This window comes from Protopterus annectens, chromosome 1.part0 (genome assembly GCF_019279795.1).
Source record: "Protopterus annectens isolate FY-2018-M chromosome 1.part0, PAN1.0, whole genome shotgun sequence".
Classification (NCBI taxonomy): Eukaryota; Metazoa; Chordata; order Ceratodontiformes; family Protopteridae; genus Protopterus; species Protopterus annectens.
In genome coordinates, this window is record NC_056725.1 from 934,584,160 (window position 1) to 934,598,574 (window position 14,415).

Below are 14,415 nucleotides of genomic sequence, written 5' to 3' on the forward strand. Positions count from 1 at the left end.
AAGATGAAATATCATTGCTGCTCAAGAGTAAAGACTGCAGTTTTCTGTACTGAAGTTCATACTGCTTTTCTACTACTGTTATTCAATGCAGCCAGAATAGTTAAAAACAAGCTCTGCACAGAAACTGAGACTTGCAGAAATGGCTTCCACAGCTCTTAACAGTCACATCACAACCTGTGTGAAAAGAATTACTCATTAAAGCATGCAGCTGTGTTCTATATATCTTACCTCTGAAGAGTTAAGCAAGTGACATGAAACCACTAAAGCCTGAAGTAAAACAATGTGACTGACCTGCTTTTGAGTTGGTTTCCGCTAGAGCTGTGCACCCTTCTGTTATCTTCTTAATCTCAGGAAGTAGCAATTGATCTGTACAAGTATCTTGCAAAGGAGAACTTGATTGCTCTGAAATTAGCAATTCTGTTTTATCTAAATGTGGACTCTAGAAAACAATGTAAAATAAGATTTGACTATCTAGTGGAAGTAATATTCTTAGCTTTGGTCTTTTATCTCATGAGAACATATTCAAATGTGTTTAAGTCAATAAAATTAAAACCATTGTTGCTCATCACTGATTATATGAAAGATAAATTCAGAAAGTTAGAGCCACACTCATATGCAATCTTTAGTATGTCAGTTTAGTATAAACAGAATCATCTCTGCTATACAAATAAATATACAAGCTGCAAGAATTAGCATTACAATCATTGAATGCATTTAATTTCTTGCTTCCACTTTATGCACATTTATAAAATATGTTACATCTGAACAAAGTCTTGTTCTGTATCATTTGTAGATGTGGACTATGTGTTTCCCTACCTGAGAATTTGCCTTGTTTCCTAAGTTATGACTGAAAATTTATACACGTGACTAGTGAAATATCTGATTAACAAAATGAAATAAAGTAATAAGTAACTGAGCTTTCACAGTAACAATGTGAAGTAAATACTATTACAGGCGATATTTAAAATAATGTGGGAAAATAAGTAACATTAGCATCATTTCAATGGCTACTGCTGATTGGTTGTTGGCTTTCTTTGTTTATTTTTAGTTGCAGGGACCTGTGCCCATGTGCACTCCATTTCACTGGATTTCTCAGAGCTGCCCAGGCCAGCCCTTCAAAATGATTTGTGACCATAATCTGAGCATCCCTTTTTACTACAGCCACACAGTACAGTACCTGCTACCTAGTGCTGCATGGTTGCCCCACCAGCACCTCTGTGTGCTGAGTGGAGTAAGTGATACTTTTTGCTGCAACCTTCTTCACCCAACCAAGGTGAAATCTGTTTGTTTGGACAAAGTGGATTGAACTTTTCATCTCCTGTCTTCTGTATCATAAACCCCACTGACATCAAACTAGGCAGTGTTAAACAAGACATTATGGATACAGGGTGTAACAGAAGTACTTCTCATATATCTCCACTGTTTCAGTCTTCTAAAAAAATCTCACTAGGTACTTAGCAAACCTAATATAGTCACATTCTCTAGTTAGCCTAATAAACATCAGCTTGCCATCTGCTCACTTTGTTTTGTGATCATGTGTCCACAATCTACTTCTTCATCATATATTACCTGTCTGTTAGCACTAGGTAACTTGCAACTTTATACTAACTGCTCAGTGCTCACTAACAACTATTTACTAATACACCCATCCCATTACAGTCCACATGTGAGAGGCACAAATATCTACTTATCTTAGAGACTAGCCTCTCATCTCTGTACACCTACACCACACAAGAGGATGTTAGTGCCCACATCCACCATCTAACTGCACACAACTCACCAAATAATATGCCCTGTTATGTGGTGGCACCTAAAAATCTCTTACCGAGCTTACAAGACATCTGGGGTGAAAGCCTGACTCACTAACTCATCAGTAGCATAATGGTACCTATGACATACACACTGCACCTTTATCATCTCTTATCTCAAGCATTACCTTGAAAAGTTACTATACCAGCCTGACTGCAAACTTAAGGCAATGTGGACAAGCCAAAGCACAAGGAAGTGTCCTAGTCAAAGATGACTTCATAGTGGCCTGCACAGATACTCCACTCACCAGGTTCAGCAAGGGTTCATATTAAAACACCGGACGCTGAAAACAGCGAACGGTGTTTCATCAACACATATTCAGCGAAAGCTGAAAATGTCGAAACCAGAGAACAGTGATTTCTTTCCTAGGGAAAGAAATCGCTGTTCCAACCCCAAAAAAAACCATTAAACACTTCCAAACACATACACACATACCCTAACCCTAATTATACCCCCGCCAAAAAACAGTAAACAACTAAATACACATATGCACACAACCCAACCATACATCTAACGAAAAAAAAAAACAGTAAACATTTTAAAACATATGCACTTACCTTAACCCACACCCTAACCCTAAGGTCAGTAACTCACGCACATTTACCTAAACAGTTCCAAACACATACACACTTAGCTTAACCCTAATTCTACCCCCCAAAACAAAAGTAAACAGCTGAAAAGACGTACACACATAACTCAACCATACATCTAATGCAAAATAAAAAACAGTAAACACTTCCATACATATGCACTTACCTTAACCCACACCCTAACCCTAAGGACAGTAACTGTTGCACAATTGCGCTCGGGAGCTATACTGGACTAGGGATCACACTTCACTTCAGAACACGGCAAAGCAACAAAGTGGTCAAGTGACTTCTTTCCCAGGGAAAGAATTCGCTGAACAGCCGCTTCGCTGTTTTGCCTGTTCACCCTACGTGTCGATGAAAACGCATTCAACAAAATGTGTTTCTGTCGTTCTAATAGGAACCCATTCAGCAAAGATAGTATGAAAGTGAGCTGCCTGTCAGAAGCCAAGATAAGACATGTGATTAGGGCACATATGTCATTTCGAGCCATATCCACCTATAACATGGCTATTCTCCAAGTGACAGTCAATGACTTGTAATGCACCTCTCCGAATTATATTGTGTGTGTTATTATTGAGCTGCCTGAGTATATATCCAAGGAAGGCATGCAGCTGGTCTTGTGCTGTATCCTACCTTCTCCAAGAATGATGCCTCAGTATTAATAAAATGTGATACACTTTAATAATTGGGTTAGCAATTGGTGTCATTTCAAGGGGTTCCAATTTGTGTCAGCATGAAGAAAGATGGCTGACAATCCTAACTGCTTTAACAGGGATGGTCTGCACCCTTTATCTGAAGGCTTTTGTTACCCCATAGTGCCTTTTTTAACAAAGTGAGCCTGCTTCATATATTATCTTAGCAAAACCAAACTTGGACAGTATAAACACAGTGATACTCAACACTAGAAGCCTAAATAAAAAAAATGCCCTCTCCTGTAGCCCTTCTGACATTGCAGAATATTTATTTCTGAATTGTTACTGAACCATGGTCCCAACGCTGTAACAGCACAACCTCCTTATCAGGATTTAGTGTTCCTACTTGTTCATAGGTTGATAGGGTTCATAAGTAAATACTAAGCTATCTGCCCTTTTGGGTCATTTTAAGCCTAGCCAATTTCCCTTGGTGAGAATCAAACCCTGTACTTTTTGTCTGTAAAGTAAACACTTAAGCCATTATGCAAAACCCTAACCCACATCAGACACTCTACAAAGGATGTCTGCTACCAGCTGTAGTGTAATTATTTTCTTTCATGCCCTCACTGCTTCAAGACTTGTATGGTCAGCCAACATCTTAGTAACTATAAACAAAGCCTCTACTATATTCTAGCAAAGTATAGAGCATCATCTATCACACCCACAACCCATGAAGTATGTCTAAACAAGCTTGATTCCCTCACTATCAAGACAGATACTATTTTTCTTTGGGATTTTAAGTATCCGTGTATAAACTGGGGACTTATACTACTACAAAGAGGCTCAGTGCCTCCAAGGCTTTATCAGTGCAAACATACCTGGGCCAGACTGTACTCTCCTCTGCTAGAGGCTCCAGTATCTTTGATATGATCCTCATGAATATATCCTTCTGTTCTCTGCCTATAGTAATACCTTCCATCATTAAATCTGAGCATCTCACAGTGGTTTTCAAAGGTAGAACTCAGGAAAATGTCCCACAAACCCTACTATCTTCATAAATTTCTCTAAGGGCAATTTATTTCAAATGGATGATGACATGAGACCTCTAGGAAACCTCTTCCCCTACTGGCAAACATAGCTGCTTTCACAGAGAACTTCTATTTTCAACTTAAAACCTGCATTGAGACATCTGCCCTGATTTGTAATAACTACAGCTCTAAGTTTAAAAATAAACCTCTTAAGTGGACCCCACACCCCAACATTAATAATCAGTATAATAAAAGAAAAAATGACTCTCCATTAGGAACAAACTGAAATCACCATACCTCAAAATTAATATGAACAGGTAAACAAAGATTGCATTCTAGCACATAATACCTCAACTGACCATACTTTATGGACCCTCCTTCATGTTCACAAAACTGGAATCACCATGAACACCTGCAAAAGCATCCTATCCTTCACTGTAACATAAATAGAACCTGCTAGCATAATAGATTACTCGCTCAATGAAGACTGGGAATGCAACTCTAGTGGCAACAGACAGGTAGCTTGATCTGCCCAAGTTGGGAAACACATGGAGACTTAAAGTAAGATTATTTCATTGAATATAGGTTCATAGGTGTGTACTAGGCTAATGGCCCTAGAGCCTTTACAAGAGTAGCCTATAGAAGTGCCCTGGCCTGACATTAGTTCCCAGTGCCTCTATCAAGCAGAGCCACTGCAATGATCCCCGGGGTGAACTTTAGGGCTTTATTTAGTTGGTTTAGTCATGTTTCTTTAAGTCTATAAATTCCAGTGCTCCTCATAAAGTGGTGTTTAGCAATGTTTTGTATAGACACATGCACTTAGAAACAAATTTTCTCTATAAAACTTTCCCTGTAACTTTACTCAGTACTCAGTTGCACAAAAAGCAACTTGTTTCTGCACTGAGAAGCACTGCTGCACAAATTCAGACATACATAGCCTAACTGTAGTTTCTACTCTCCCAGTACCCAAGGTAGTCTACAGTAACACCTCTTTGTAGTTCACGTATTTCACCTAAAATGACCTGACATAGGTTCATAGGTAGATACTAGGCTATAGGCCCAAGGGCCTAAGTAAGCCTAGGCAACAAAGTTCCCTGGCTTACGCCAACCCAAGAAAGTTAATTTCCTGTGTCCCTGTCGAGCAGAGCCATAGATGTGATCCCCGGGGTGTATTTCCTATTTCCCATCCACTCATTAAGATTTTTCTTGAAGAGTGTTAATGAGGAACTTTGCTTGACATAGATGGATAGCTTGTTCCAGAGTATGGGAAGTCTCTGGGACAGGAATCTATCCCTCCAGCATGTCCTGTTTATTGTGGTGACAAGGTTTAAGTCCCTAGAGCATGTAGCTCGGAGGGATTGGGATTTCTTTAGGTGTAGCACATCCAACAGCTCTAGGTTTGACATAGCTTTATATGTTAGGCAGAGATCACCTCGGAGTAGGCAATATGTTACAGAGTAAAGCTGGAGTTTTTTGAGACCGTCAGTGTAGGGCATCTGTTTGAGACCAGTAATCCTCTTTGTGAGGTACTTCTGTGGCCTTTCCAGCGGCTGCAGATGTCTTGTGAAGTACATTCCAAAAGGGGCGTTGTACTCTATAATGGGTCTAATGAGTGTCGAGTAGAGGGGAACAATGACCTCTTTTTTCCTGGATGAGAACCCTTTTGTGATGAGGTGTACCACTTAGAAGGATTTCCTGACTACTGTGGCAATGTGATTATCAAAGGAAAGGCTACTGTCCACATGGGTCCCAAGGTCTCTTATCGCACATTCAGTGTTAAGAAGACTGCCACCTATGTGGTAGTTCATGGGTACAGAGTTTTTACCAAAGGGGATGACAATGCACTTTTTGGCATTGAGCTTGAGGCCATGGTTCTGACACCAGGCATCTGTCTCAGTGAAGCCCTTCTGTAGGATGTCCACATCATTTGGGGACTCGACTATAGCTCCTAGTTTGCAGTCATCTGTGAACTTCATTAGCCAGAGGTCTTCTGTGTTAGCCTGTACTTCAGAGAAGTAGATACCAAACTAGAGAGGTCTCAAGACTGAACAATGTGGTACTCCACTTGTCACTGGTTTGAAGTCAGATTTGGAGTCTGCGGGGTCCAGAGTTTGGAGGTTACCAATGTCTTTGTTTATGAGCTCCATGATGAAATGTGCCATGGCCTTGCAGACCAGGCTCATCAGGCTAATAGGGTGATAGTTCCCAGGATCAGTGGTGGCTCCCCCTTTGTGGAGTGGGATAAATGTTACTGTGCGCCATTCAGTGGGCACAAAGCCTGACATGAGGCTATGATTGAACATGGTGCTTAGGCAGGGAGCCAATTCATTCTGAAGTTCATGTAAAACGCAGCCTGGGATGTTGTCAAGTCCCATGAATGCTGTGTTTTTGGCTTTAGAAAGTGCTGCTTTTACCTGTGTAGTTGTGACTAGAGGGACTCTGCATTCTTCCTGTATAGATATAGGCCCTTTAGGGAGTGAGAGGTGGTAAAGTTAGAACTGAACTTATCTGCCAGAATGTTGGCAATATCAGTTGGTTCTGTAATGATGGATGGGCACTACTATCCAAACCTCTCCACCTCCAGTTTGGTAGATATGGGCATCCTGGGACCAATGAAGGGATTGTCTCGTGTTCACTGACAGCCAGCTAATCCTTGGAGAACAAATACAGTATATGAGAAATGTAATTACACAATGTCACTGGAGGCAAGGCTCACACAAAAGCACTGAAAATAACAATAAGGTTGTCAGTAACATAAGAATTATACCCACTACACATAGTACTGAGCCAGCACATAGACCAACATATACTGAGGCACTAAAAAGCAAATTTCCTAAACCTCAAATACCTCCTAGACATTCATCCTATAAAAAAACTCCTGAGCAATTCCAAAAGCACTCCACCAAAACAACATATAATATAACACATACAGACACACCTTTTGGAATCTCAACTACAAACCCATAAGGCAAGCCAACATGACTACCCAATATTTTAATCATAAGAGACTCCACTGTGAGACATGCAGATGTCATGCTCACCAGGCTGAATAAGGAGATACTCACGGCCAATTGTCTATCAGGGTCCAGGATCGGCCAAGTAGTAGTCCATGTGGGTGTAAATGACCTGAGAGATACCTTTCTGGACAATATGAAAGACATACAGGAGCTCAGTGACTATATGTAACAGGCTAGTATGTGCCTAGCATTGATCAGCATTTTATCTTCACCAAGGAAGATGCCGCAGTATGAACAAAAGATGATTGACTTTAATAACTTGCTTTGTTTCTGGTGTCATTCCAAGGGGGTACAATATTTGCAGCATGGGAGGATATGGTCAATAAACCATGTTGCTTTGCCAAGAATGGCCTGCACCTATCTCCACAAGGCCAAGCTAACAAACCTTCCAACATTGAAAAAACAAAACAAGGAAATCTAAAGGGGATACTACTGAATACCAGGAGCCTAAACAAGAAACTCCACTCCCGACAGGCTCACCTCATCCTGGAGAATGTGGACATTTGTACAGTTACTGAGATATGGTTTAATGATGCTGACACACCCATCTGTACAGTTACTGAGACATGGTTTAAAGCTGTGGAGTGCACCCTGGTAGTACAGAACTACAATGCTTTCCACACATTAAGGCCAGCTACCACACAGGAAGTGACCAAAGGTGGAGATATCTCAATCTATATCAACAACAAACTCACCTCAAGACTAGTCAGACAGGATGACATGCTTGAGCTTCTCCACTTCCATTGGCAAAGTCACATATCATATCCTTACAAGTATATGTCACACTCTATGACCCACGAAACCCATAATTCATACTTGTACTTACTGGAGAAGCCAAAAGACACAACAACTTACTGGAGGCCGCCACAATTCAACCCAATACCATATTCATGGGCAATTTCAACTACCCCCACTATCCAGTTTTATAGTGGGGTAGTTGAAGTTGCCCATATTCATGGGCAACTTCAACTACCCCACTATAAACTGGGATATTTACATGACCTCAAAAGTACAGGCCCAGAGATTCCTGGATTTTGTAAACACAAAAACTTTGGATCAGATAGTCTATAGGTCCACTAGGGTTGCAAAGATAATCAACCTGGTACTCTCAAACATGGGAAAATGCTGTACCCCCTAGTGTAGTGTCCTCTCTGGTAATGTTAGACCAGAAAGCAGTCTCCTTCATAATAAAAATCAGTTCTTTGACCCCAGCTAACTCATAACATTTAGAAACTTTTCTAAGGAAAACTGCCAACAACTACGTGGATGACCTGTCAAAATTTAAAGTCCCTCCAAACCTGGGAACAGAGCTGTCGGTGCAGAATTGTTCACACAAACCATGTAAAATCATGCCATTAAATGCACAGAGACAGCTGAGCCTATAAGCCCTGAACTAACTCAAAAAACAAACCACCCTGGTGGATTCCAAACATAAGCAGGTTGTACAACAAAAGACAAAATCATAGCCAAGATTAGGAAGTGCTACGCCCAGCATGATAAAAACAATCTCCTCAATCTAAACAAACAATTAAGAGGGAAAATTAAGTCTACCAAAGCCATATTTGAGGTAAAGATAGCCTCTCAGGCAAAGGACAACCACAAGGCATTTTTTAGGTATGTCCAAAACCTCAAAGGCAGCACACAGCAATGTGCAGAACTGATTGTAAATGGAGCCAATGACATGGAGTGGAACAATACCGCAAATCTGACAGCTGACAAATTCAGCTCAAATTTTACCCCTCCTCCTCCTGACCACCTCCCCTCAGGAAATGCCATCAAACAGCACCCCCCCGACTATTATTAGGGAACAGATCTAAGATGCCCTGTCTAAGGCCAAAATCAATCTATCCATGGACCACAAAAATAGCCCGGGATGCCACATAAATAGCCTGAAATATGACGTGTTGGGACTACTGGAGTCACTGTTTAACCATTTTCTCCAGACAGACTTTGTGCCACGCGAATGGAGAACTGTAAAGGTCATCTCTCTGCACAAGGATATGCTAAACAGAGTCCAGTAACTATAGACCCATGAGTCTGACTAGTCTCATATGCAAGGCTGTGGAAAAATTTACATGAAAATGATTCAATCAAGCTTATAGTGCCTTTTTTGTATTCTTACAGTTAGCATCCATAGCTCTTTATGGTGTCCAGACCATTATTTTGGGTCTGGCTTATTTAATTAAGTGGCTTATCAGCTAAAATAGGCAGTATTAGAATGGGCAAAGAATTATTAACAAAATGACCCTAAGACTGTTGATCTACGATGTCCTGCTGTGAGAAATTAATCACTGTTTGCCACTTATTATTCATATTTTTATATTTATGTTTATATTATCATATCTGAGAGACCTACGTGCTATTTTGGGGTAGGGTGTGAAATGCATGGTAAGAAACTAAAGCTTTATTTTCAGTAACATTTATACCATGCTGTACTGGAAATATTGCAGGTTGTTAATAATGATGACAATAAGCAGTATTACCACATCTACTTAATAATTCAACAACCAAGTGACTTAGAAACTATTGCATAGCATCAGCTGAAACTTTAGATGTTGTTGAAAAAATGATATTTATACTGTAAACTGCATATCCTGAGGCATATTCAATTACTTATATAGCTAATTATAAAATTAAACAAATATTTTCATATTTCTATAAATATCTCATAAATATACGACCAGAGAAGAATTTCCTGCTGTCATGTGAAAGCTTAGGCCTTGTTAACAAAAGTTTCCTAACAATATATGTCTAGGGTGTATAGTTTCTAAGATATGATAACCTGTTTGTGAAAGTTTAGCAAACAATACAATTATGGGTTTAGCTAGCACGTTATAATATATTATTGCATTTATGGAAAAACTGTGAATGCGCTATTATCATTGTAAAGAATACTTCATACTGATAACATTGCTATTTGTACAGTTTTCATACCTTTTATTGTTCAAAAATATTTATTTTTAACTTATGCTTTTTAAATAAATTTTCAGAAAATGCTCTGCAAAGCAAGGATATGTGTAGGCTGAAAGAGGTGTGACATTCCACACAACATAGGTGTTAATGAGTTAGTAAGGACATAGAAAACTTCCAAAAACTGAATTCAATCCACTATGGTTTATTCAATGGCAAATCATACCTACTCAACCTGGTGGACTTCTCAAAATGGTCACCAAGGCAATGAATGACAGGTAGGTGGTGCATACTGCCTACTTTGTGCTGGCTAAGGTATTTGATACAATACCCTACTCGAGGATTGTAAGCAAACTCACAGATGCAGGCATACCTGCTGGATAGCCTGCTGGCTGTCAAATAGGATCCACAATATTATGATAGTTGAGACCACCTCCACAAAAAGGCCTTTCACTATTGGAGTCCCTTAGGGCTCTGTATTAGGTCCACTCCTTTTTGACATCTACTTCTCAGAAGTCATGGCCAATATCAAGGGCCTCTGGCTGACAAAGTGGGTAGATGACTGCAAACTAGTAATAGTCATAGGACTCCTCCAGGATAAAAACATCCTACAGGAAAGACTAACACAGACGGTGCCAAAACCATGGCTTAAAACTCAATGCTAAGAAATGCAAAATAGTACCCTTTGGGAAGCCAGCCACCCTAGAAAATTACCTCATTGTCAACACATCCATAAGAGTATAACCACTAGTCAGGGATTTTGGTTCATATGTAGATAGTAGCCTGTCTTTCAACCAACATGTCTAAGGTAGTAAGGAAATCATTCTATGTTGCTCAATTTATAAGCAAGGTCTTGGCATCCAGGTTCAAAGAAGTCCTTGTTCCTCTGTATTCAGTCTCCACAAGGTCTATCATTGGGTACAATGCTGCCTTTGATATGCACCTGACCAGGCACATGCATACAGGGCATAAACAGCATGCCCTATACAGATCGCCTCAAAGCCCTATCACTATACTCTGTTTCCTACAGACTGTTGAGAGGAGATCTATGCCCGGTAAACAGGGCATCCTTGGATCCCACTCTGATGGACCTTTTGCATATTCACAAAATGAATAGCATCAGAATTACTCAATATAGGGATTGAAACTTTGCTTGTGACATAAATTTGACACATTGGAGGAACATGTATATATCTCAGAGAATTCCCCTTCTCTGGAACAGGCTTCTTATCCATGTGAAGCCGAGCTCTTTCCTAAACCTATTCAAGAGAAACCAGGACCAGTGGATGAGAAATCAGAAATACATCCCGGGTTTAACACCTATGACTCTAATGGATAGTGTTATCTTTAAATTTTGCCCTAGCTTTCATACAACAATTAAAATAACCTCTAAGACACATAAACTTACAGGATGTTATTGGACTGCTTGGATAAGCTTATATGGTTGTTAGCCTAGTATATACCTGTTAACCTATGAAGCTAATATGACTCCCTTTGCATTTTAAACAAAGTAGCTCCCTCAACTTTATGAAGTTAAGCTTGGATGACACCATGAGTAATTGTAACTATACCCCTAGTCTTCCCCAGTACCTTATAAAAATGGGTAGCATGTAGTAGAATTTGCTGCGAATAGGCTACAATGATCTAGTTGATCAAATTCCTGGTAATTACCTATGAATAATAATGGTGTTCAATACTGAATTATTCACTGGTCCAGAGCACCATAGTTTGACTTCAAATGCTACATCTATCATCTTACAAGAATTCCATCTTTGACAAGTAAACCTAGATACCAAGCTCATGTTTTTTTTTTCCATGAAATGTAATTTAATGGCAATATGAAAAGTTTCAACAGAAAAAAAAACTTTGATTTAAATTTCAATACTCTCAGGTAACTTAATTTGTGAGTTTCACTGAAAAAATGCATCCACTGTAAACGCTGAATGAAAACATTGAAAAACTGTCAAAATGTTGAGTCAACGTTTATCAGACTAAATACACGCATGTTTCTTTGTTTTAATAAGTCTGAATCAGTTTTTCCACATACTGTCTTTCATGATATTACCTCGGAAACAAAAAGTAATTAAAATGAGTCTTGCGTTGAAAGCAATTCCACAAAATGAATATGAAATTTCAATTCTGGGTTGGCAAAAAAACTGAAAATGTAATTGTCCTAGATCTGAAAAGTCACATTGATCACGTGTGTAACGTCATCTAAAGATATAGCTTTGTTCTAGGATTCTGATGCAATCATTGCAGTGGTTAAGTGTCCAGATTTTTGACTCATATTTCTGGTCTGTTCCTCATAAAATTAGTGGTTTTCTGGCAAATCACTGAGGATTAACGTCATTAAATAATGACATAAATTTGAGTTTCAGACTTCATACCCTTCAGAAAAATGCATGCTAATGCAAATTTGCTATTCTATCAACTTTCTAAGTTTATAAGAACAATATTTAAAACTGGTCCCTATTTTTAGGTCTTTATCCCTCCATTATTTTGGCTTTGTCCAGATTTCTTGCACAAAAAGGTTGAGAAAGCAAGAACAGGTCAGATATAGATGTTTGCAGGAATGGGAAGGCTAAAATCATCTGCAGAGTGATTATTTTACATGTTTTCAGTGGGCAAACCTTGTCAAAGCCTGAGGATGTCTCTGTAATAGATGGAAGCACTGAGTAGATTTTAATTAAAGGAATTGCATTCCTTTTTAGTTGTATATAATTTTATTTTTAAGCTATACTGTTGCCTTCTGGTATCTTACCTGTTTTACATGTATACATACTAGTGCACAGTATGTTTTCTAGTGTTAGAAGAACATGAGATAAACATGAATGGATGTCACAGAAGGTAGGAGTGATTCCCACAGCAGCAGGGTGTGTGCAACAGCAACTGTGAATCTTACATGTCTGCAATAATTTTTCTATTGTGTCATCCTTTTACAGATCCAGTTGTGGAAGAGAAGGTGAGGTTGTGCTCACCTTGATCTGTGCCAGCCAGAACCTCTGGTGACAGGTGATCAGTGGCCACCAAGCCTGATTCTGAGCAGAAGATGTTGGCTGCCTTGTAGGAGGTAATCTGATTGGTTCACTAGTGCCCTCTGTATCTGCTTCTCAGAGGTTAGTGCAAAGGCTGTTTTTCTGAGAGTAGTCCAAAGAGGACTGTCCTAGTCTCCTGGTATCAGCTGCAAAGGCTGGTAGCTGCTGAGGGGGTGACAGCTATTCCCGGCATGGCTTATGAAGCTGCAGAACAGACAGGCACTACCAATCAGTCCACCATGGCAGAACAACTGGCGACAACACTGGTCAACCAGATGAGCCAGATCAGTGATGTTGCCTCTGGACTGACATGATATTCACCCATGCCTGCACCTTATCCTAGCCTCATCCTAATGTATTTCCCCATTCCTTGTTTGTTGTTCAATCCTCATAATCTCCCCTTGTCCAAACCTGTGTATGTCTGTGTCCATGCACTATCCTCCCCACCTTTTGTATTCTACCACTCCTTCCTGAGTATGTTTTATGTTTTTTTGTCTGCCCCTGCTACCTGTTCATCTCCCTTTATACCATTCACATTCTTACTTTATTAGCTTCCCTACCTATCTTTATTTTCCATATATGAAAAAGAGCTCTCTCCCCAAAAACAAATACCCATCTTTACAGGTTCATAAGTACTTACTACCTTATTGATCTATGAGGATCATAAGAAACCTAGCTTTACATTCCCTTGAAAGTCTTTAACCCTTATATTTTGTATATGAATAACCCAGAGGTGGTCCAAATAAGGCTATGCTTGGACATTTATGTTTCTCCTATCCATAAGGGACAGGGGTGCTTAACTGGGGATGAATATGAGATTACCCATCCATTTCTCTAAATTATATTTGAATAGAGCAATGGACACTTCCACAGAAGTGATACATGCCTATCCCTCCAACATGTTCTATTTATTTTGCAAAATAGAGTAAGGTTCTTGAGTGCGTGTTTATGATGCCATTGGACTTCTGAATGTGTAATAGGTCTGACAGAAGAGGGTCTGTTGAAGATGTGTACATGCAGCAGAGGTCACCTTCCTCTATTTTTAACACCTCGTGGTTACAGTTGTGTGTTTCTCTGCGCTTGCTGTTCTCCCCTTTCCTTCTTTCTTATCCACTCCATTGCCTCCTTATTTATATGATAAACAGGGTTGGCACTTTTGTTGTGGACAGTCACAGTGATCAATCTGATGGCCACTGTGCTCAGGACATAGCTGTGCAGTGCTATATTGCACATGTCAGCACACAGCGACTCATAAGTGCTGCCCTGTTTACTTCTGATGTGTACTATGTCAGTCACATACCTTACTGTTTCATTATTCTAGCTATTCTAGCTACACAGCAAGACTGCTTCTCCCATTATCACTGTGCATCTCTTTAATTATGAGGTCTTTTCCC

General features: G+C 39.7%; 1 protein-coding gene across 1 annotated transcript in view; it reads right to left on the reverse strand.

Moving 5' to 3' along the window:
• LOC122798509 overlaps window positions 1-14,415 on the reverse strand; it is a 133,334-nt gene that overhangs the window by 82,683 nt on the left and 36,236 nt on the right. Inside the window, exon 4 of the mRNA XM_044067563.1 lies at window positions 292-439. Within this exon, the coding sequence (XP_043923498.1) occupies window positions 292-439 (148 nt within the window). The remainder of the gene's footprint in view (window positions 1-291; window positions 440-14,415) is intronic.